This window comes from Loxodonta africana, chromosome 3, assembly GCF_030014295.1.
Source record: "Loxodonta africana isolate mLoxAfr1 chromosome 3, mLoxAfr1.hap2, whole genome shotgun sequence".
Classification (NCBI taxonomy): domain Eukaryota; kingdom Metazoa; phylum Chordata; class Mammalia; order Proboscidea; family Elephantidae; genus Loxodonta; species Loxodonta africana.
Window position 1 is genome coordinate 66,633,616 of NC_087344.1, and position 23,597 is coordinate 66,657,212.

General features: G+C 43.6%; 1 protein-coding gene and 2 non-coding genes across 36 annotated transcripts in view; all 3 read right to left on the bottom strand.

The window, feature by feature from the left end:
* Positions 1 to 5,783: 5,783 nt before the first annotated feature.
* The window catches only part of PUM1 (pumilio RNA binding family member 1), a 157,209-nt gene continuing 139,395 nt past the window's right edge, over positions 5,784 to 23,597 (bottom strand). For 28 of the 34 annotated variants that reach the window (XM_064281614.1, XM_064281613.1, XM_064281612.1 and 25 more), the window contains 6 exons: positions 23,416 to 23,550; positions 19,118 to 19,255; positions 16,174 to 16,299; positions 14,533 to 14,654; positions 11,176 to 11,368; positions 5,784 to 7,617 (listed from right to left, as the gene is read on the bottom strand). In XM_064281614.1, the coding sequence (XP_064137684.1) occupies positions 7,486 to 7,617; positions 11,176 to 11,368; positions 14,533 to 14,654; positions 16,174 to 16,299; positions 19,118 to 19,255; positions 23,416 to 23,550 (846 nt within the window). In that variant the 3' untranslated portion in view covers positions 5,784 to 7,485. The remainder of the gene's footprint in view (positions 7,618 to 11,175; positions 11,369 to 14,532; positions 14,655 to 16,173; positions 16,300 to 19,117; positions 19,256 to 23,415; positions 23,551 to 23,597) is intronic. The other 6 variants (XM_064281615.1, XM_064281607.1, XM_064281603.1 and 3 more) reach the window with 1 other exon arrangement.
* On the bottom strand, positions 10,184 to 10,268 carry LOC111752078 (small nucleolar RNA SNORD103/SNORD85). The gene has a single exon (XR_002787096.1). It is a non-coding gene; the product is annotated as a small nucleolar RNA SNORD103/SNORD85 (small nucleolar RNA).
* On the bottom strand, positions 21,470 to 21,554 carry LOC111752080 (small nucleolar RNA SNORD103/SNORD85). The gene has a single exon (XR_002787098.1). It is a non-coding gene; the product is annotated as a small nucleolar RNA SNORD103/SNORD85 (small nucleolar RNA).

A 23,597-nucleotide genomic window follows, 5' to 3' on the forward strand; every position in this document is an offset into this window, starting at 1 on the left:
AGCGATGGGTAGCTGGCAGTTGTGGGGTGATTAGGGGCAGGAACAGGCTCTCAAGGGCCCTCACAGACTGGAGGGTAGGCTCTGCCTCACAGGGCCAGGTGGGAGGTTAGAAATGGGCATTCTGACTTGCCTGGGACAATCCCAGTCTACACCAGGTTTTGCACTGTGTATTAGTTTTCTATTGCAATTTAACAATTTGCCCCAAAACACAGCGGCTTCGGCTTAAAACAACAATAAACATTGTCTCACACAGTTTCTGTGAGTCACAAATTCGAGAGCAGCTTAGGTGAGTGGTTCTAGTTTGAGGGTTCTTATGGACTGCAGTCATGGAGGCTTGAAGGGGGCTAGAGGTTCTGCTTCCAAGATGGCAGAGATGACTGGCAAGCTGATGGTGGCCAACAGCACACCTTAGCTCCTCTCCATGTGGGCCTCTATCAGGCTGCTTGAGTGTCCTCCAGGCATGGCGGTTGGCTTCCCCCAGGCGAGTGACCCGGAGAGAGCTCGCTGGGAGCTACAGTGTCTGTGACCTCAGCTTGGAGGTCACGCTCCACATTTCCATGTATCCTACTGTTGCTACAGATCAGCCCTACTCGATGTGGGAGGGGACTACACGAGGTCAAGAATACCAGGAAGTGAGGCGCATTGGGGACCCACACGCAATAATAATTCAGAGCACCCGCTTTCATGACTAAAAGTTCCCCGCTTGGAGGATAAGTCAAATGTGAAGATGGCACAGGACCCGGCAATGTTTCATTCTATTATACATAAGGTCGCCAAAGGTAGGAGCCAACTCGATGGCAACTAACAACGACAGTGAAAATTCCAAGGCTCCAACATAGAAGGGAAAAGTTGAGAGCAATATTAGTAATACTATTAACAAGCCCTATTTATGGCTTAAGGAGCCTGGTGGCACAATAGGTAAGCACTTGGCTGCCAACCAAAAGGTTGGTGGCTCGAATCCACTTAGTGACTCCATAAGAGAAAGACCTAGTGATCTGCTTCTAGAAAGATTACAGCGGTGGCTTTGGTGAAGGGTAAGACAGTACCCAGTCCTGGGGGAGTCAGCACAATGTGACCAGGGCAAAGTTATAGGAGCTTCACAGACACATCCAAACACCCTGAGAGACCAAGCTACTGGGCTGAGGGCTGGAGGCCGTGGTCTCGGGGGACATCTAGCTCAACGGGCACACATAGTCTATAAAGAAAATGTTTTACATCTGACTGTTTTTTGTAGTGAGTAGCCACTGGGGTCTTAAAAGCCCATGACCAGATACATCTACTCTTCCCATGCCAGCTGGAACAAAGGAGAATGAAGAAGACCAAAGACACAAGGAAAAGATGAGTCCAAAAAACTAATGGACCACAACTACCACAACCTCTGTCAGTCTGAGCCCAGAACAACTAGATGGTGCCCAGCTACCACCACCTACGGCTCTGGCAGGGATCACAATAGAGGGTACCAGACAGAGTGGGAGAAAAATGTAGAGCAAAATCCAAATTCACACACACACACACACACACACACACACACACACACACACACACAAATACTAGGCTTGCTGGTCTGACAGAGACTGGAGAAACCCCAAGAGTATGGCCCCTGAGCACCCTTGTAACTCAGTACTGAAGTCACTCCTGAGGCTCACCCTTCAGTCAAAGATTAGACGGCTCTAGACATGGGGCTGACACTAACACAAATGAGAAACGTGCTTCGTAGTTCAATCATGTATTTAAAAAAAAAAAAAAAAGATTAGAGCCAAGAAAACCCTCTGGGGTAGTTCTACTCTGTCGCACAAGGTTGCTATGAGCTGGATTCCACCCAATAGCACCCAATAACAACATTTTTGGCTTATTGTGTGTCCAGCTCTGTGTCAAGTGCTCCCAACATATTCTCTCAATTAGTCCTTGCATCAACCCTGTGAAGTGGGTCTATTCTCACGCCCATTTTACAGATGAGGAAATGAGGGATAGAAACGCAAATGACCCACGAAGGTCACACAGGGCTGGGAGCTATGGATTTGAAACCAGGTGGCTAGTTATCTGAAAGTGTGTTGTAGAGGCCAGGGATGTGGCCTGAGAAAGAGGCACCAGGGTCTCCAGTTACATTAACAGAGGCATGGGGCTGCCCTGCTCAGCCCCAAACCTCTGGCCTCATACCAGCCCTGTGTGGGTGGCAGGGCTGGGATTACCACTCCAGGTGACAGTTGGGGAAACCAGGGCCCACGAAGTCAAAGATTTGCCAAAGGTCACACAGTGAGTCGAAGGCCAAGCTGAGGCCTGTGAGCCAGGTCAGTGACCTGCTCTTCACCACCCCTCTAAGTCAGGGTGAGGGACCAGCCCTATCTATGCGCAGAGGAATCTGGGGGGAGGACAAGAGGGGGCAGCTTAGTCTGAGGGCAGCTGCCAGGCCTCAGTCCCTAGGTGAGACTTCTAACTCCACTCCTGGGCCCCTCTGCAGGGAAAACCATCCCAGACCTGACCTTGGAGCCCTGGAGACCTTCCAAACAACCACCCAGTTGCCGATGAGTCTCTTCTGACTCATGGCAACCCCATGTGTGTCAGAGTAGAACTGTGCTCTACCAGGTGTTCAATGGCTGATTTTTCATAAGTAGATTGCCAGGCCATTCTTCCGATGCACCACTGGATGGACCTAAACTGCTAACCTTTGTGCCAACTAGCAGCCTAGTGTGTTAACCATTTGCACCACTCAGGTGTACCACCTTGGAAAACTTGTTGCTGCTGTTGAGTCAATTTCGACTCATAAGGACCCTGTAGGACAGAGTAGGACTGCTCCATAGTTTCTTCGGCTGTAATCTGTATGGGAACAAATCGCCAGGTCTTTTTTTCCATGGAGTCACCAGTGAGTTCAAACCACCCGACTCACTTAGCAGCCAAGTGCTTAACCATTGTACAACCAGGGCGCCTCTGTGGAAACCATGCTTTCTTTAGGCGGCAGCACCCTCGTGTGGCTATAGCTGGTAACTACACGAAGTCAAAAAAAAATTTTTTCCCCAAAAAAGGTATTTCACTTCCCAGGATCTTGTCTCCTGCAACCCCACCCTGGGCCTCAAAGACAGAAGACAGTTACAACTGGGGCTGAAGGGAGATGGCAATACCAAGATAGCATAGACAGCTCAGGCCCGGGAGTCAGGAAAACTCGTGTGACCCTTATGTGGTTACCGGCTCACTGTGCAGCTTGGGAAACTCCACATCTATATGAGTTGATACCTACTCCCTACCTCACTAAGGAGCCCTGGTGGTGCAGTGGTAAAGTGCTCAGCTGCTAACCGAAAGGTCAGTAGTTGGAGCTCGCCAGCCGCTCCGTGAGAGAAAGATACAGCCTTGAAAACCCTGTGGGGGCAGTTCTACTCTGTTCTACAGGGTCGCTATGAGTCATAATCAACTCGATGGCAACAGGTACCTCATCCTCTGAGGTTTTCATGAGGATCAAAGGAATCATAAATGTGAGTGTTCTATAAGCTGTAAAGCACCGTGCCCAGGTGGAGGGTCAGTACATATAGCAGCATGTAAGGAATCCCCATGGGCGAGACTCTGGAATAGACCAGGAAAGCAGGTATCTGGCTGGTGGCAGCCCGGGACCCTGGATCCTTGGGGAAGTCTAGGAAGCAGTGGGGAATCGAGGCCATTCAGAGGAGGGGTGGACAGTGAGCTGAGTCCTGCAGTCAGAGGGGTCTCCCAGCCCCACCTCCTCTCCTAATGCACCAAGGAAAAAGGTCTCAGGCCCCATAAGTCTGATCCAAAGACTTGCATCAGAACCCAGAACCTCAGTTTCCGTGTCTGTAAGATGGGAATAATAGCATGTTCTTCACAGGGCTGGTGTGAGAGATGAGAGGATGCAAAACCATCTCCTGGGTGCCCGGCACAGAGCCGGTTCACAATAAACACTACATAAACTCGAGGACAAAGACTTTTGTTCAGCAAAACATTAAGAGTCACCGGATGGGTAATGTGAAAGGGAAAATAGGATACCATGCGCCAGGGACTGTGCTAAATTACTACATAATTTCATTCAATCCTCACAACCAACCTTTGACACTTAGTTGCCATCGAGTTGATTCGGACTTATGGCGACCCCATGTGTGTGGAAGAGTAGAACTGCACCATAGGATTTTTAAGGCTATGACCTTTCAGAAGCAGACCGCCAGGCCTGTCTTCTTAGGTGCCTCTGGGTGGGTTCAAATGAACCTTTTGGCCAGTTGAACACTTAACCGTTTGCCTCAACCAGGGTCTCCATACCTTTGACATAGGTACTGTTATTTTGCCCACTTGATGAAGAAACTGGGTCTCAGAGAGATCACCAGGTAATAAAAAACAGTGGGATTAAATCCAGGTTTGTCTGATTCAAAAGCCTGCATCCACTCCAGGCCTCAAAGACATTCAGGATTGAAATAAACACAAAAGGGAAGATCTTCACTAAATACTAAGAGAACAAAAAAAAAAAAAAGAAAAGAAAAAACCCCCAGAGTATAAAGTGCCATATAATCCAGAAAGGAAAAGAAGAAAACCAGCATTGAGTGCCTAATACGTGCCAGGCACTTGACACACAGTGTTGTATTTTCCTACAGCACTACAAGGTATTATCCCCATCTTACAGAAGAAACTGGGGCTCAAACAGGCTAAATTACTTCCCCAAGTCACAAAGAGGCAAACCCAAGTCTCCAAGCTCTTACTTTGCACTTTAGCACGCTGCCTCTGGAAGGGTCCAGTAAAATGCTAAGAACTTAACAGCCATAGCTCCCCCTGACATGGGAGATGGGAGAACCACTTGACTTGTAACTTAGTTAAGATGAGGTGAAGTAACTTGCCCACAGGCACAAAGCAAGTGGTGATATTCAGAGTTCCACACACAGCACAGGTCACAATGCCCCTAGTACGCCCCTACAGCCCTGGGTGCTGACTGGCCCTGCTAGCTCCGGTAAGCCGAGGTTGGCTGCTGCACGTGAGACAATGCTGGCTAAGGACCTAATTACAGCTGCTGAACCAGACTGCCCCTTACCCTTGAGATGGGACTGTGTCAAGGTCCTTCTGCAACCACCCTGAGGCTCCACCTTCAGATGTTGGGCTGGTGTGGGCTCGGTCTGCCCTCCCCACACTGAGGCCTCCCTGGTGCAGCCCATCCTATAGTTGCTGACATTGACCAGTTTTTGTCAAAACTGCTTCTGGAGCAAAGGCGTTAGAGAAGGGAAAGTGGACCTCAGGCATAGGTAACCTACATCTTATTGACTAGTAAAACGCCAGAGGAGGTTCCCCACCTGAGGGTAAGATAAACAAGCTAGGAGGTTGGGCAGCCTCTGTGTAAGGACAGGAGCAGCCCAAACAGGGGGAAAGGAAAAGGGGAGGAGGGGAGGCCCAGGAATCCGGGACACTTTATCTCTTGCCTCACTTGGAAAACTGGACGCCCGTGAGCACTAACTCACTGGGCTGCAATCTAAACCCTCGGGGTCACAAACGCTGCAGAGGCCAGAGCGAGAAAAGCCAGTGAACCCAGAGCACCGGTAAAGAAGGGTCTGGCTGGAGAGCACAGGCTTTCTGGGGACAGCAGGGGGCCTACGGGGCAAAAATTCTGATTTTTCAAGAAAAGATGGAAGGGTGGATTTTTGTGTGGAATTTCGTGATTTTGAAAGCACTAGGCAGGCTAAACCAAACACCTTAAAAACAAAAACAATTAGAAAAAAAAAAGAAAAGAAAGAAGCACAAGCAAGGAAAAGGCTGTCCTGGGGCCACCACACTGGGGAGGGGGGGTGTTACGATGAAGCGCAAACCCAGATTCCAAAGTTCTGTATTTTTTAAAATAAAGGTCACACATTGTTTAGAGACAATCTACACAAGAGTTACAAAAAATAGTTGCCCAGGCATAAGCATACACAGGTTTGTTAATTATACACATATGGTTACAAGTGTGCTTGCAAAAAAGTTCATTGGAAATATACACAAGGCTCTGGAAATGTACACCGTGTAGTGTTACAAGTCTATATTCAAACAAGGAAATTTGACAGTATGTTACATTCACTTACAAGTAGACAAAATGCAAAATACAGTTCATTTTCTGTACAAAAAGGGCAATTCACACTTTACAAGGGGAGAGGGAGGGGCTCCGACTGTAAGGAAAGCTAGGGCAGGGCTGAACTTTTGCACATCCTTTTGACTGTCACAAAATAAGCAAAACATTGCTTTTTTTTAAGGATAAAAAAAAACACAAGCGTGAACTGAATCATCTTGAATTACATTTAGAAAGAATCTCACTACTGTACGACTAGATGACAAATAAAAACCAACCTAATTTTTTTCTTTTTAAACATTAACTAGGCTGTATAAAGAACATTTATTCCTTCAAAAGAAAAAAAAATTTACTTCTGGTTGAAATTACAATTTACAATATACAACACTATATGCTACGACCATAAAAGGTGTGAATATACACTGAATGCACAGGGCTGGCTAATCTTTTCTTACCAAAAAACGTTTATGTTGATTCAAACTTCTCCACATTTACATTACAGGTATACAAATGTACAATTGTACAATCAAAAGTATGTTCGACTACTAGGGTACATTATAGATACAGATTAGACATCAAAACAAGAAAATACTACAAATTTGTATATATGCAAAGTCTACACCAAGTATACACTATATATTTATAGAAGCAAGACCAAAAGCAGAGTTGGATTTTTTTTCTCATGCTAAATAATCAGATTTTGCCTTTCAATGTTAACAGAAAAAAATCCAGTAGGCAGTAAACAATTACACCCGCCAAGCCTTGACAGACAGTCTGGGTGCTCACGTTTCCTCCTCAAAAGATAGACTATCTTTGTTAGCATAATAGAGTCTCCAAAAAAAGCAATTTTTAGAAGTTTCATAAACTTAATGTCATAAACCAGAGCTTTAGCAACTCTGAAATGTTTTCCATTGTATATATATATATTTTTATAAACAGTGTTAAATGCCGATTTGGGGTCATTTAACTAATATTCAAACTTCTAGGTTTTTTTATTTTGTTTTTGTTTTTTACTAAAATGAGGAGGGGGGAAGAGCTATTTGCAAAACTTGCCAGCAAGGCAAATGAGTTAAAAACCTTTTTTTCTTTTTTTTTTTTTTTTAAACTTTTTTTGTTAAACCAACCACCCCGAAAGTTTCCACACGTGGAATATAGATACAACAATGAATAAAATATGTGGCCTCCCATGTACATTGGTTACCTATGTACAAGTATCCTATACACCAGTAAAACAGCAGGGCAATTAGTCAATTAAAAAAAATAATTAGTACATGTTATGCGTAGTAAAATTCAACAAATTTACAAAGGCTTTTCCACTTGTGAATTTGATTCCTTTTTTTGGAGGGGGTCATCCCGGAGCAATCACTACCCACTTCAGACTCGGTACTAGAACATTTCTGGTTGCTGGTTGGCTTCACCAGTGGGCCATTGAGGTCAGTAGGAATAGGGGCATGGGGGACACTGCCTCAGATAATACCATTAGGGGGGCCACAGATGGGCCCTAAGTCAACGCCATTCTTCATGTAGTATTTCTCCAGCTTGGCCAGAATGTGCTTGCCATAGGTGTACTTGCGAAGAGTCGCGATGTGGGGTCGGATCTGAGAAGGAAGGACAGTTTGTTACACTGGCCGGAAAACAGACGTGGTAGGCTTCCAGACCCAGCATGCACACCCACCCACCCACGCACACACACACACACACACACACACATCCTGAAGCAATACCTTCTACTGATACAGCAAGTCAGCTGAACTCTGAACTTCTGTGACCTATCAGATGGAGATAGCAGCTCCTATCCTGAGAGCTGATGCAGGATGGGAGGGCTCTGGAGACTGGATGGCCACGGACCACTCCCAGGACAGTCTGTGAATCCTGACTAACAAATCACACCACGTGCAGCACAGTACTTCCCTGGAGGCACCCATGCATGTCCCTCTGGGCCCATCAGAGGAAGAATCCTAGGCTCTCCTGACCTGTGGTGGTTTATTCCAGGACACCATGAATCCTGAGCTCACACCTGACCCTGTGTGTCCAGTTCACAGTGGAACATACAGCTAATGACAACAATAAAAAAGGCTAACATCACGAGCCAGGCACTGTTCATGTACTCTCATAATTACCCTTATGAAGATGGTGTGAATATTACCCCCATTTTACTGATGAGAAAACAAAGGCACTGTGTTGGTTAAATTACTTATCCAAGTCAAGTGGCTAATAAGAGGTAGCACAGGTATCTGATCCCAAGTCGTCTGGCTGTTCTAGCAAGTATTCCTACCCCCACTGTGCACTCGTGGCTCCGCCTACCGTGCCGGTCTCATATCTCATCCTCTGCAACCCCAGCTCTCGCTCACCTCGGCAAGCCTTCTCGCCTGCCACCTCGCCTCCTGGCTGATCTACTCTGAGAAGTCCTGTGCATCCCTGATGGCTCAAAGGGAGCCGCCTCTCCTCTTCTGTGAGCTCACGGACCTTCTCCATGGCTCAGCGACAGAACAGAGCACCAGGTTTGCAATCATTTGCTCTACACAGACAGTGAAGGGCGTGTCTTATTAACCTGTTTCCACATCCTAATTTGTACTTGTACATGCAAACACAGTGGACAAATGAATCAGGGAGCAGGTGGGTAGATGGATGCTCTCTGGAGTGAGAGCGCCATGAGGGCAGCAATTTGTCTGTTTAACTGTGTCCCCAAAGCAAGGAAGGGTCAAGTAGATCGAGAAACCACTGACCCATCCCACACAGGTCACAGACCCGTATCAGACAGTACATCCCACCTAAGAGCCTGTATGGGAAACTGACTATTGACAAATTGTTCTTCGTTCTAATTCTGAGCTGTGTGACCCAGCCAGCTTGCCTAACCTCCCTAAACACTTCTGTAAAAAAGACGAGTCTTGCTTTTGTTATTTAACCCCCATTTCATATGGGTTGTAGCAAGAACTAATGTACCTGGATAATGTTTTTGTCATTAGACCTTGAGGTTCAAGATGCCCATCTTTGATTTTAGTAAATCTCCTTCTAGAAACTAGTGAAATTCAATTCATTCACCTCTTTATAACTTGGGATTGGCTACTGATGAGTCCAGACACTTAAATCTTTTTATCTTTCCTCTTCCAGACCAAACAACAACAAAACAAAAGTAGCAAGTCAAACATACACACAAGTGGCTGGTGAAAAGTAATCACCCTGCTATTCTTTCCATATTCCCTCTCTCTGAAAAGGACACCACCTAGTGGTCAGAGAGATGAAAACTTACTTAAGAGGAATTCTTAGGACTCTCCCCCCCTCAACCAACCAAGTACTAAGCCCTATCTAGTTTGATGGTAGATAGTACTTTGTACACCAAATCCGTTGCCATCCAGTTAATTCTGACTTATAGCAACCCTGCAGGACAGGGCAGAACTGTCTCAAAGGATTTCCAAGGAGCGCCTGGTGGATTCCAACTGCCCACCTTTTGGTTAGCAGCTGAGCTCTTAGCCACTACGCCACTAGGTCTCCATATATGGTAGTAGATAATAGTAAATAGATTCTAGCTCTCAATTCTTTTCACTTCTCTTTAATCCCAAAGCCATCACCGTTTCCTGGCTTAACTATTTTAACAGCCTCCCCTCTACTCTCTTCACTGCCTCCTCTCTTCTCTCAGTCACTCATCAGCTAGAACAATTTTTTTTCAATCTGATTTTCTCACCACAGCCCTGCCCCACTGAACTTCCTTTAGTTCTTCAAATATAATGTCTTGCCTCCTCCTGCTTCCCAGCCTTTACACACCATGTTCCCTCTGCCTGGAAAGGTTCAGAATTCTAGTCAGATGGGAGCCTCATTTGTATACCCTCATTAGCAGAGGCCCCCTGCCACATTCTCCCATGGCCCCCCTATTTCCCCAGCATCACTGTAACTATCTGCACATAATACTGCCATGTTTAGCAATACAGTCCTGTTGAGAGCAGGGCCTAGTATAGAGTGTGTGTTTAATGAGTATCTGTTGGATAGATAAATGGATGGACATACTCTAAACTGCTGGACTTCACAGCATTCCTTCTGCCTTCAACAGACACTCACGTCTATGAGCCTCACAACCTTATGAACTCTGGGCTCGCCCAGCCTTTGACTGCCATCATCAACACCAATGCAGTGTCTGTTCGTTTGTGTGAACTGCAGGTGGGTGCCTTGTCTGGCTCAGAACCTGAGTCCATAACTAAGATTCTCATTACCGAACTTTGTTCTCAGTGAGGGCAAGTGGGTCATCACTGCCAGACAATGGCCACCTCTTCAAATAAGAAGGGCTGAGTGAGCTCAGAGCCCAAAGGCTGAGGGTTCAGACCAGAAGCACCCCAAGGCTTGTGGCACTGCCTGGCACAAACACAGCTGCAGCATACCCTGCCTGTAGGTTTCTTTTGCTTTCTTGGCCCTGTGGTCTGTGTGGGGCTGGTGGGATCTGCTCTGTGACTATTCCTGAAGCCGTGGGCCACTTCAGGTGCTTTGTATGTCAGTTCCCGACTCCCAGCACCTGACAGTTCAGATTTCTGTTCATTCTTCTCCTGCCTAGCTCCTCTTTAGCCTTGATTTCTCCTGCAAAGCCTTTCCTCAAAGATTCCGGGCAGGGTTAGGGGCCCCACTCATGTGCCCATCACTACCTTTGCACTGTTCTTCCCACCAAACCACGCTCTCTGTGGGTGAGGATCAAGTCTCAGTCCTCTCTGTGCCTGTGTCTGGCACACACTGGGCATCAGGTCAGTGTGCCAGCCAGTCACTGCACTAAGCAGGCACTTATTCAGTAAATGTTGGCAGAATTAATCAACAAGAGAAAGGAGGGGGGAAAAAGGAAATAGGCGGGTCGATTTGTTGGACTGATAAGCTGGTCTCCCAGAGCACAGGACCAGAGCAGTAGAAACAGGCCTGAAGATCAGTGAAACACCTGACAATGGCAGAGTTTGAGACTCTTTCCCACTAACAGGTTATTGACAGAGCAAAGGAACAATGGATAGAGCAAGGGAAAAATGGTCGCACTGGATAAAGGAAAAAAGGGACAAAGCATGAGAAGGCCAGTAATAAACACCTCAAATTGAAGCAAGATGGCCATCCTCCTTTGTGTTTTAGAAATGTGAAGAACCCAAGGCCTTGCACCGTTCTCTCTGCCTGAGGCCCTGCCCACCCTGGCCTACCTTATGCATGACAATTTTTCGCTGGGCTGGCTCTGCCACATCGATCATCTTCTGGACCACGTAATTGGCATACTGGTCCTTCATCATGGTGTATAAGGCACTGTGGGGACCGTCGTTCATGGTGCACACCTCATCAATGAGCACAGCACGCTCCGTACGTGAGGCATGAGTGACACACTTCTCCACGACATTGCTGTAATGAGACAAATCCAGAGGCAACACTTAGGAGAGGACACCCTCTTAGGCTGTGGCTTGTCCAGCTTCTGCCCTAATGACAGTATCAGCAGTGAGAGAGAATTAACATTTTTAGAGGATTAATTCAACTATCTGGCTCTACGAGACTCTCTACCTTTGCCATCTGTGGCTTTCACTTTGAATCATGGCTGAGACCAGATCTTGGAGAATACCTGATCCAGCCCTCTATTTAACCAGGTGAGTGAAAGGAGCCAAGGTAAGTTAAGGGACTTACACAACTTAAAAAATCTACAGATTCTTTCCTTACCTCTGTGAGCTTACTGAGACCAGGGACAAATACTGCTTATGTCTATATCCCTAGTGCCAAGCACAGAACTTCGTACTTAATAAACGCTCTACGGTCTTACTGAGTGAAGGAATACTCTCACCAAATCCATAGCATTCATTTAACTACCTCATGTTCCTCTCAAGAGCCAAAGTATAGGAAGACCTCTAAAGGGCTATCAGCATTTCACAACACTTTCACATACAATGATGTGAGAAAACTTTTTTCCCACCTTCCTACCATAGTGCTACACTAATTTCCTAGGAGCTGCTGGTCTCTCCCTTAGGAGAACAAGGAGTTAAGATTATTTCTAAATTGGTCAGAGAGCATGAAGCCAGTGAATCTCTAAATGTTCAGGCAAAGAACTCTTCACTTTTGAGGACTTTTTAGGACTGTTAATCAGGATGGTTAATCAAGCACTCCAAAGTGGTCAGGATTAAAACAGGGCTGTCTGCTAAACCATGTTGGGGACAGGACACTCAATCTTATGGGTGAAGGACTCTATGTTCAGAACTAATCTGACTTTCAAGAATGCAAACAGGTAGATCAGCTACCACCACCCAACCCCACTAGGTCAAAGGATTCCACCTTAATACACAATCAGTATAGTCTTTAAAGTTTATTTCTTGTGTTTTTGCAATGGGAGTTCCCAGCCACTTGTGGGTAGAGAAACCAACCTAACGATTTGTGACCAGCTTTTTTTTTTTTTTTTTTAATGAAACACAAAATAGTAAACATCTAAGTGAATTATAATTAATTATAGGCAATATTATTTCAGTTATGTATATGTGCATGTGTCTATACATAGAAACTCAATGATGTAAAATTTATTTTGTACTCTGGGTCACCATCAAAAATGTCTGAAATACCCTTTCAGCTCAGTAATGAAGGTACCCCCGAGGTTCACCCTTCAGCCAAAATTAAACCGGCCTATAAAACAGACTAAAGGGGCACAACAGCCCAGGGGCAAGGACTAGAAGGCAGCAGGGGACAGGAAAGGTGGTAATAGGGAACCCACAACTGAGAAGGGAAAGTGTTGACATGTCGTGGGGTTGTTAACCAACGTCATAAAACAGTATGTATACTAACTGTTTAATGAGAAACTACTTTGTTCTGTAAACCTTCATCTAAAGTTCAATTAAGGAAAAAAAATGTCTGAAAAAACACTAATTCACTGTATAGTTTAGTTCTATCAAGTTCTGGCTGTTCTGTCATCTCTAATCTGCTATTAAGCCCATAAAATGAATTTTACTCCCAATTTTGTATTCTTCAATTCTAGGATTTACATTTTGTAACTGCTACAGTTTCTAATTCTCTACTGACATTTCCTACCTTTTCATTCATTACAACCATATTTTCCTTTACATCCTTGAGTATAATTAAAATAGCTGTTTTACAATACTCTGCTAATCCCAATATCTGGTCATCTTGGAACTGGGCTTCATTTTCTTTTTTCTTGCATATAAGTCACATTTGCCTGTTACCTAGACATTGTGAATGATACATTGTAGAAACTCAAGAGTTCTGTTATGTTCTTCCCAAAGAGTACTAATTTGTCCCCCTTTTTTTATTGCAGTTAACTTGGTTGAACTCAAATCATAAACATCTCCTTTGCAGTGGGCAGCAGCCGAAATCTTAGTTCAACTCTTTTAGGCTTAGATTGCTCCAAGTTTACCACATGAGGTCAGCCAGATATTTAAAGTTTGGGGCTTCTCCTCTTGGCTCTCTTCCAAGATATCTCCCCTTCATTTTCCCATTGCTGCGGTTGTCCCAAACTCTGTCCTCTGCTTCTATAAGCCAGTTACACTGGAATTTTCCATCCTAGTTTTACCACCCAGCGGGAAGCTGACTGGGGCCTACTCTTAGGATAAAAGCCATTAAAAACGGGAAATTTCCCCAGTGCAGTTTCCTTCTTCTAAGTATCAACCTCCCTCTAGTATCCACCTGCTTCTGGTCACTCTCTAGGGTCTTCGGGTAGATTTTTTTTATATTTTGTCTACAGTTTATAATTGTTATTTGTGAGAGGGTCATTCCCACAGGAACTACCTGGTCATTATGAGAACGACAAATCTATTGTAATATTAGTTAATACTCACATTGAACCCAAGGGAGAGAAATTAAATACAACTGGACAAGAGAGTAAACAGGAGACTGAATTGAGGAAGAGACCCAAAAGATTCTGACCCCTGTTTGCCTGGTCCTGACAACCACCCAAAAGAAGCAATGCTAGGTCTTAAGAGATGACTCTGAATTAGCTACTGAGACACTGGGTGCATACGTGCTTTATTTCTTTTTTCCATTTATAAGATTTCACAAATTAAAAATGAACAATTTGAGAATATCAAGTCTTTGAGTCATACTTACCTTGCAATTTATCCCAAAAACCAGAGAAAGAAATACTCCAAAATTAGAAAGTACTATGTTATGTGGGCAGCAGGACATCCAAAATCTACTTAGAAGACCATCAGTGACATGGTAGGGCCATGCGCACGCTCGCCACGAGTTTCTTTTCTAACCTCTGCTGCTCATAAATTACTAAACCACCTTTCACAACCTGTGAATAATTAGTGCATTTCGTTCCTGTCCTTATACAATATGAAGACTAGAAAAGAGATTCTAAGAATCGGTCCTGTGCATAGATATGGTAAACTGTCTCTTAACTCAGGCACCAAAAAAGCCCACTAAGAGAATTCTACTGTTGGAAGCTTTGTAGTAACTATTTGATGTTTTAAGCTTCCTGTGCTTTGAAAAAGGGAACATCATTCCTTTTCCCTATACCCGAAATACTATTTAATCCTCTCTACTGGAAAAGAATTTGTGCAATTCAAAACTCATACCTTGCAAATTTGTGCTGACTCAACACAAGTACATTGCCTCGGATTTCTGCTACAATTTTGCTTTTATCTTCTGGACGACCATGCTCCAATACATGCTGGATTACATAATTTCCATATTGATCCTATCAGAGATGCAACAACAGAAATAAAATTTATGTAAAACCAGTTCTGCGGGTGACCTAAGTTCTCCTCATATTTAATCAATACCTATCCTCCTTGTAGCACCATGATGATTTATGTGAACACTAATGACCGTATAAGAAATTAAAAAAAAATGAATAGGTAGCAACAATTTTTCCCTATCATTACAAAACAGGAACACATCATTAGTGGGCAGAAGAATACTTCTACATATTCAGTTAAGCCCAAAAGTCCTAGTTGGGCACTTCATCAAGTACTATATATAAAAAGTAGGCCTCCACTCAATCAAAAAAAAGGGGGGGGGGGGTGGGGGGAGGACAATAAAGAGCTATTTTTCTCTCAAACAGATATGTACAAATGATTCACTGTACCTCTCTACTACACAGAAAAACTAGAAACAACCTATCTGCACAGCAAAACAGATATACCTGGTTAAATAATACAACAAGCATACAAAGGATGTACTTACTTATCTACAGTGGAAGGTACTTTAGGAAAGAATAAGTGTGTGTGACTAACAGGGAAAAAGGATTGTAAGATGCAAAAATTTTTACTTTAAGAAAAAAATGCCAACGCCAAATGTTTTTGCCTCTGGATGGTAGAATTACGGGTAATTTGTTCCTACTTTCTATACTTCCACATTTTTCAAGAGAATAGTTAATAATTTGTATTTTATATCTCCCATCAAAACAAACCAACAACAAAAATGCTTCAGTACAATATATTACATGTAGGAAATGCTCAAATGGTTAGTATGATTTGGGGTAAGATTTTTAGTGGTAGAAGCAAAAAAACCATCAAAGCTGCAAAGAAGAAATCATTTACAGTTAGTTAATTTGACAATGATGAAGTTGAGACCCAAGGAGATTAAAATGGCCTGCCTAAGACACACACAGTCCAATACGGAGGTCTGGAACCCAAATCTCTGACTCCAACACCAATGCTCTATTCATTACCCATATTCATTAAACATAAACTAAGCTGCTGTACCCCCATGTGTCTGTCGGTTTGTCATACTGTGGGTGTTTGTATGCTGCTGTGATGCTGGAAACTATGCCACCGGTATTCAAACACCAGCAGGGTCACCCATGGCAGACAGGTTTCAGCTGAGCTTCCAGACTAAGACAGACTAGGAAGAAGGACCCAGTGGTCTACTTCTGAAAAAGAGGAAGACCCTCGATGAGATGGACTGACACAGTGGCTGCAACAATGGGCTCAAGCATACCAACAACTGTGAGTATGGCGCAGGACCAGGTAGTGTTTCATTCTGTTGTGCACGGGGGTCCTTACGAGTTGAAACTGACTCATTGGCACCTAACAACAATAACAAGATGCTGCTATAAGGGAAAGCCTCGCCCAAAAGATTCAATGGGTAAATCTTTTAAAGACATTAACATTGACCACTTCTAGAATGGATATCTGTGCTAACAAAACACGCAAGCTCTGGGCCCACACAAGACTATCGGTATTTGCAGTTACTCTACCGGCAACTCTCACTACCTGTACAAGTTGCTCTGTATGCTGGTGAAGCTCCTCTAAAATAGGAAGTGTCTGGTCAGGGAGACAGTGTTCCAGGATCCTCTGAATTACTCGGCAACCATAGGGATGCGTAGACAAAGCAAATACCTAGGGTAGACAAATAGAACAAAGAAAGCCAAAATGACAGCTGCTACTCTCGATGCTTCAGTGTTAAATGTTTATACACAATATTCCACTGATCTTCACAATGACCCTTAGAGATAGTCATGATTATTCTTAGCATGTAGCGGAGAAAACTGAAGCTCCTCAAGGTTTCAATAACATGCCTACAGTCATACTGCTAGTAAGTAATACAGTTAGGATTCTATTTCCTAGTCTGACTCAAAACCTAAATTCAAATTATGGCATTTAAATTCTCTCTACAAATAATAAGGTAGGTACCAAAAAAACCAAACCCACTGCCATCGAAATCGATTCTGACTCACAGCAACCCTAGAGGACAGAGCAGAACCGCCCTGTAGTTTCCAAGCAGCACCTGGCAGATTCGAACTGCGAACCTTTTGGTTAGCAGCCATAGCACTTAACCACTACGCCACCAGGGTTTCCAATAAGGTAGGTAGGGGTGTGGATATGGATGTGGGTATGCGTGCACCATACCCATTTCTTGACTATTTGGGACTTCATAAATAAACTAAACCGAGTGCCGTTGAGTCGATTCCAACTCATAGCGACCCTGTAGGAAAGAGTAGAACTGGCCCATGCAGTTTCCGAGGAGTGCCTGGCGGATTCGAACTAACAATCCTTTGGTTAGCAGCCACAGCACCTAAGCAGTACGCCACCAGGGTTTCCTAGATGTGCATAAATTCAGAACTGAAAAGGACTTTCCCAAGAAGCCTACAGAAGAATACAGAATTAGTAAAGGTCAACAAAGATGCAGTTAAGAACCCAGAGTGCCAACTGACAGCTTCTCCAGAAGACAGGACTACAAACAGAAAATGGAAGGGCTAGGACAAATCCTGAATGCTTCCACACAACCGTTATCAATCACACTGCAGCGTTCTGAACTTCAGGTGCTTTTCAGCAAAAAGGAGCCCTGGTGGCACAGTGGTTAGGTGATCGACTGTTAATCGAAAGGCCAGTGGTCCGAAACCACCAGCTGCTCCTCAAGAGAAAGATTTGACAGTCTGCTTCCATAGAGATTTACAGCCTTGGAAACCGTATGGGGTCTGTCGGAATCGGACTCCACGGCAGTGGGTTTTGTTTGTATTTTGTTTTTTTCAGCAGTAAGTCAGAAAATAAATGTATATGTATTGAGTATAAGTAATCTTTATAAATGCATAAATGCACGGTAGTATTAAAAGATATGACTGTACAAACAGTACACTGATTAACTGGTTCTGCTAGATCTTAGCTTTATAAAAATGCTACACACAGTGTAAAACAACTTGTTTTATTTCACTCAAAATTGTTTCAAAGGTTGTTTCTGTAGTTTATTCTGCATAGCATATAGTTTATTCTGCTGTAACTACGAGGTTTTTACAAAAATCTAATCCCCTGTTGGTGTACCTCTAGATAGCTCATCTCTTCCTATTACAGGAATAATACTATTGTACACACGCTTGTGTGTGTCCCATGATGTACATATATATATAAACATTTCTATAGATACACACCTAGACCAGAGTGCTGAATCATAGGAAATGTTAAGTGCTAAACTTTGAAAGATACAACATTAGTCCCAAAATGGTTTGTCAATATATATATACCCACATTCCTAACACTTAGCAACTAATAGGTAGAAAATGGTCTATCATTTGTGGTTTTATTTTGTATTTTCCTGATTACTAATGGAACTGAGTATCTATTCATATGGTCTACTGGCAATTTTCGTTTCTTCTGTGAAATGTCTGTGTTTTGGGTGCATTTTTGCATTAGTCTGTATTGTTCTTTTAGATTATAGGAGTTCTTTATATATTCTGGCTATCAATCCTTTGGCAATTTCATGTTGTAAATATTCTCACTCATTTGGTGGCTTAATTATTTCACTTTCTTTGTTATGTATTTCAATAAATGCAAGATCTTAATTTTCAAGTAAACCAATCTACTCTCCCCCACCCCCGCTAATTCAGGAACTCCCAGTAACTCCCTGGACTACTGTGTATAATCTACTTTACTGCCATAACTAAGCAAACTCCGGAATCTAAAGAACTCGAAAATCCCATTTTGATCTAGACTTTGAGGTATACAACTACACCTCAAAATCTATTTCATTGTTCCTATTCTTTTTTCTCTTTTCTAATAAGAGACCAATTTCACACCCCTAAAAAGGAGATAAGTTTTACTATCCTGCCCCATCCAGCTTGGGAGAATGTGCTTAGCAAAATAAAGTAATTCAAAGGCAATTCTGGCTACCATCATAATAGAAAATATCAACTCTACTTGAGCGTTGGTGCCAGGAGTATCACAGTTCACACCAACCTGACCCATCACCCACCCACCCACCCCCCCCAAAAAAAAAAAAATCAAGCAAGAAGTACTTTGTTACTTTAAAGATATATTCATTCACATATGACCTATAATATTAGTCTGTAAATTATATAATTCTTCTAAAGTGATTTAAAATTTTTTAAATATCAACTATTCTGAGATGACTAGTACTCAAAAGAAAAAAACGTATTCTTCAATGTAAGATTTAATCTTAAAACGCTGAAAGTAGTAACTTAAAAACAGGTCTGATGACAGTGTCTCATGCTCGCTGGAGCACACACCTTGATGAAGAGAAGACCCACAGGCAGTTAAGGGAAGAGATTTGGGGAGACTGGCTAGGTACTTGCCATCACTGACAGGGCTGCCGTTTAGTGCTGTCTAAAATACATCAAAAGCATCACAAATCCTATCCTGTTCTGTGCTCACAATGGAAACCCTTACAAATCTGCTTCCCTTCCTTCTTTCCTAAGTCACTTACCTGTCCTTTGAACGCATCGATGATAAACTGCAGAGACTGGGGCTGCACACATTCAATGCATTTCTGAACCACGTGATTGCCATTCTGGTCTTTCACACACTTCAGGACATGGCCATCTAGTTCCCGAACCATCTCATTCTATTGGAGACAAAGAAAGAAAGCACCACCAGAATCACAGCAAGCAAAGACCTGGACAATCGATGTTCTCCTTACCAAACACATAACCATTGAACAAGGGATCCAGTGATAATAAATGGGAGACAACTCAGCGGTAGCAAAACCTGGCAAAAAATGGTAACTTGAGTTTTTTCATATTAGCAAGTTTCCTTTAACAGTGACCAGCTCCCAAAAAAAGTTCTCTAATTTGCAAAAGATCAGCAGACATCTTAAAACAGAAAGGAACCTACATGAAATACATTGTAGAGAATTTCACCTACAATTTACCACATTTGTATTATGAAGACACTGAAAGGTATGTATAATCAGTAGTAATATTTTTCTACTGCTTGCTCTAGGTTAGGCATACCTCTAAGTGCCTGACATGTTTTAACTCCCTGAATTACTGTAATTTCATGCACTGGGTGTTGCTGTTTGCTCTGAGTCAGACTCAACTCCACGTCAACAGGTTTGTTTTTTTTCTTTTTTTGTTTGGGCACTGATGTACGTAGAGAAGTCGTGGCACAGATACACTAAATGACTTGTTAAATCACAGGCCTAGATTGCCAAGATTCAAACTCAAGCAATCTGGCCCTAGTGTCTGAAATCATGGTCAGTAAATCAAACCATCAATTATATGTTATCCTCTACCCTTCCTTCTCCCCTGTATGTATGAAGAAATTGAGACTGAGAAAGGTTAAGTAGCTTATTTTAAAACTACAGGTAGAAAGTGAGTCAAAATTCTAGCTGAGGTCTGTGACTCCACCATTTATATCTTTCCACCAGGCCATATCTGCAAAAACAGCAGGAACAGTTCTCTTAATTATTAATAAAAAAGAAACCCCAAATCATGGAGTACACGGTGAAGACCACACACTGAGAGAGGAGAAACAGAGAGACAGAGAGAAGGATGGGTGGAGGTGATGAAGGTACAGAAAGAGACATACTGGGATTTTGACTGGAGCTCTTCCTAAAACTCCCTGCTTGCCCCTAGTCTCTCACATATCTTGAGGCTGAATGCCTGAACCATGACTAGGCCCTGGTACCTGCAGCCAATTTTCTCGCTGCCTCCAATCTCTGCCTATTAGCTCCACGGTGCTAATTCTGTATTTACAGTAGAAGAATACAAGCCGATTTAGAATGGTGATGGTCATGAATGCGATGCCTTAAATCCTGAAGATACTGAGTATGTCAAAGCAACTAAGAGATCATCTAATTAAAGAAACTCAAGATTACAATGCCAGTGACTAAACAAGCAAATGGTAAAAGACTTGGGAAAGTTTCCTAAAGCAAGTAATCAAATGTCAGAAGAGAATAACATATTCTAGAAATACAGTTATGGCGGTAAGTGGAGAAAGGTGTTTCTATGAAGATAAAGGGAAGAAATGCTTATAATTAAAAAATGAACGGGAGGTGGCTTCCCTGGATATTTTCTTGAGCCAGAAGAGATGAGTTAATTTCACCTGAAATAATGAGCTTCTATTTAGAAAACTGGGAATTATCCTTAGCAGAAACAGTAGTTCAGGCCTAGAACAAGATGCAACAGAGAAACCAGACGAGAAGATACATGGAAATATCAGACAAGAACAACAGTGGGTACATAGGGTAGAAAAGAACAACAGATTAGAGGAAACGAAAGGGAGATGAAAAACTGCGACCTGTACTGGATGGATGTAGCCATCCAATTAGAAAACAGTGTAACATTTGAAAAGTGGGAAACAAATCAGTAAGTTATCACGTTTGTGGGAGAAGGCAAAAGATTAAAAAAATACCTGGAAAAATGGCATACTTCTGCTTTCTTTCACCAAGTGGACATTAAAGTCCAGAAAGATAAGAAAACTTCCATGTTCAAAAGATATTAAGAAAATTTAACAAGATTCAACCACCCATGAAAGACGTCAGGGATAATTAAAGCTGATAACTACCTGAATATTAGATGAAAACTAAAAATACTTTTGCACCTGAAGAATTACTTGACACAACACTATCTTATCCCTGCGGTAATCTCCAGTAATAACCACTGAATGATGGAACTCTAAACTGCTGCACATCACAGCATTCCTTCTGCCTCCAACAGACACTCACGTCTATGAGCCTCACAACCTTATGAACTCTGGGCTCGCCCAGCCTTCAACTCCCATCACCCACTCCAATGCAATGTCTGTTCGTTTGTGTGAACTGCAGGTGGGTGCCTTGTCTGGCTCAGAACCTGAGTCCATAACTAAGATTCTCATTACCGAACTTTGTTCTCAGTGAGGGCAAGTGGGTCATCACTGCCAGACAATGGCCACCTCTTCAAATAAGAAGGGCTGAGTGAGCTCAGAGCCCAAAGGCTGAGGGTTCAGACCAGAAGCACCCCAAGGCTTGTGGCACTGCCTGGCACAAACACAGCTGCAGCATACCCTGCCTGTAGGTTTCTTTTGCTTGCTTGGCCCTGTGGTCTGTGTGGGGCCGGTGGGATCTGCTCTGTGACTATTCCTGAAGCCGTGGGCCACTTCAGGTGCTTTGTATGTCAGTTCCCGACTCCCAGCACCTGACAGTTCAGATTTCTGTTCATTCTTCTCCTGCCTAGCTCCTCTTTAGCCTTGACTTCTCCTGCAAAGCCTTTCCTCAAAGACCTTGAACAGTGTGAGGAGCAACTCTCAGGTGCTTCCACAGCACACCACGCGCTCACCACTGTCTCTGGTTGCCGCCTGTTAAAAAAAAAAAAAAGGCATGGTAGAGGCATCTAACCTCCTCTAACTTCACGAGTGGGAGAGAGAAGCATGATCAACAGCCCAAGGCTGATTCCTACGAGGCAGAGGTCAGACATACCTCCTCTCTCCCACGGCACTCTATTGCTCTGCTTGTTTTGATAATTCGTTGCAACAGCCACACAGAACTCACAGACCGCACTCACAGTTATGGGGTTTACTAGGGACGTAACAGGTTACATTTCAGGATCAGGAAGGACTCGGATACAGTTCTTCGAGGAGGACAGCCTCTTCTCAGCCATGCCCACAGACAGGCCTCTCTGGCCCTCAGCCTGGCTTCTGCCCTGCACAGGCAAGTGTTACAAAGCTCTTTAGCTCTGCCAGTAAGTACCCAGAGGCACCCCAGTCTGCCAATAATCCTCGTGCCTAAAGGTGCTCAACTCTCTCGCTCCGTGGGTCAGCACACCCACTGTAACCACCTCACTCCATGGGCCAGGAAGCCCACTGCGCTGTCGTACGCTGGTCTCCTGCGTCTGCCGCCGCCGCTTCTCTACCACTGCTTCTCATCTTCTTGTGCCATTTCTGGTATTACGGCTCTGTCTCCTGGGCCTAGGAGGTTCTCCAAAGGATGTGCTCCACTCCCATCTCTTCTTTCTTGGTGGTACTGAGGTGCTCCCTTTCCACCTTTGGGATGGCCCATTTTAAGCCTAGCAGGATGGCAAAACTGACTAATTCCCTTGTTAGGGTTTCATACACCTTATTTGCATGGCCCCACAACCACAGGGGTACCAAGCACCTTATCTGTATTATTAGTAAGCTGTCCAGTTCTCTTGGTGGGCCACAAGTACCTTATTTGCACAGTCCCACCCAATCATTTGGCAGGAATTACAAGCCTATGATGGGCAAGGCCATATAAAAGCAATCCACTGCATTGCATTGCCCCTACCAAACTGTACTCTTTGTGGATAGGGACTGGGTCTCAGTCATCTCTGTGAGTCCATGTCTGGGTATTAGGTCAATGTGCTAGGCCAGGTGCTGCATGACACACATTGGTGGAATGAATAAAGAAGAAGGAGTGAAGAAAAATGGCAGGTGGCTTGGATCAAAATTGGAATGCAGTGCACGTTTAAAAAAAAAAAAAACGACAACTTACTAGCATTTGACTTGCTTTAATTGATGGGAAACAAAAAACCTACCTATAAAATTCTACCTACTAATGACTAAGTTCTGGTCAAAGAGAAGGTTATTGGAAGCTACTGGTTTTAACACAGGAGACTTCATCCACTGTAAATTTACAAATGCATAGTTCATGCTTGCCATGCACAAGGCAGCCACACGCTCCAAAGAAAAACTATAAAAGAAAACTCAAGACTGACAGATTTACATGGTTTACTACATGTACCATGGAGAAATATCAAACACCAAGAGAAAATTAAAGGGGAAACTTACAATTACCTGCTGGTCTGCGGGAATAAATTCAAGAGCTTTCTGGATAACACGGCAGCCATACATCTGCAGCGCCAATGACAGGACATGGCCTCGAATCCGTTCTGCCAAAGCCAGCTTCTGTTCAAGGCTGCCAAACTAGATATAATGTGTGGGTGAACACCATTACTTAGGTAGAAGGAAAG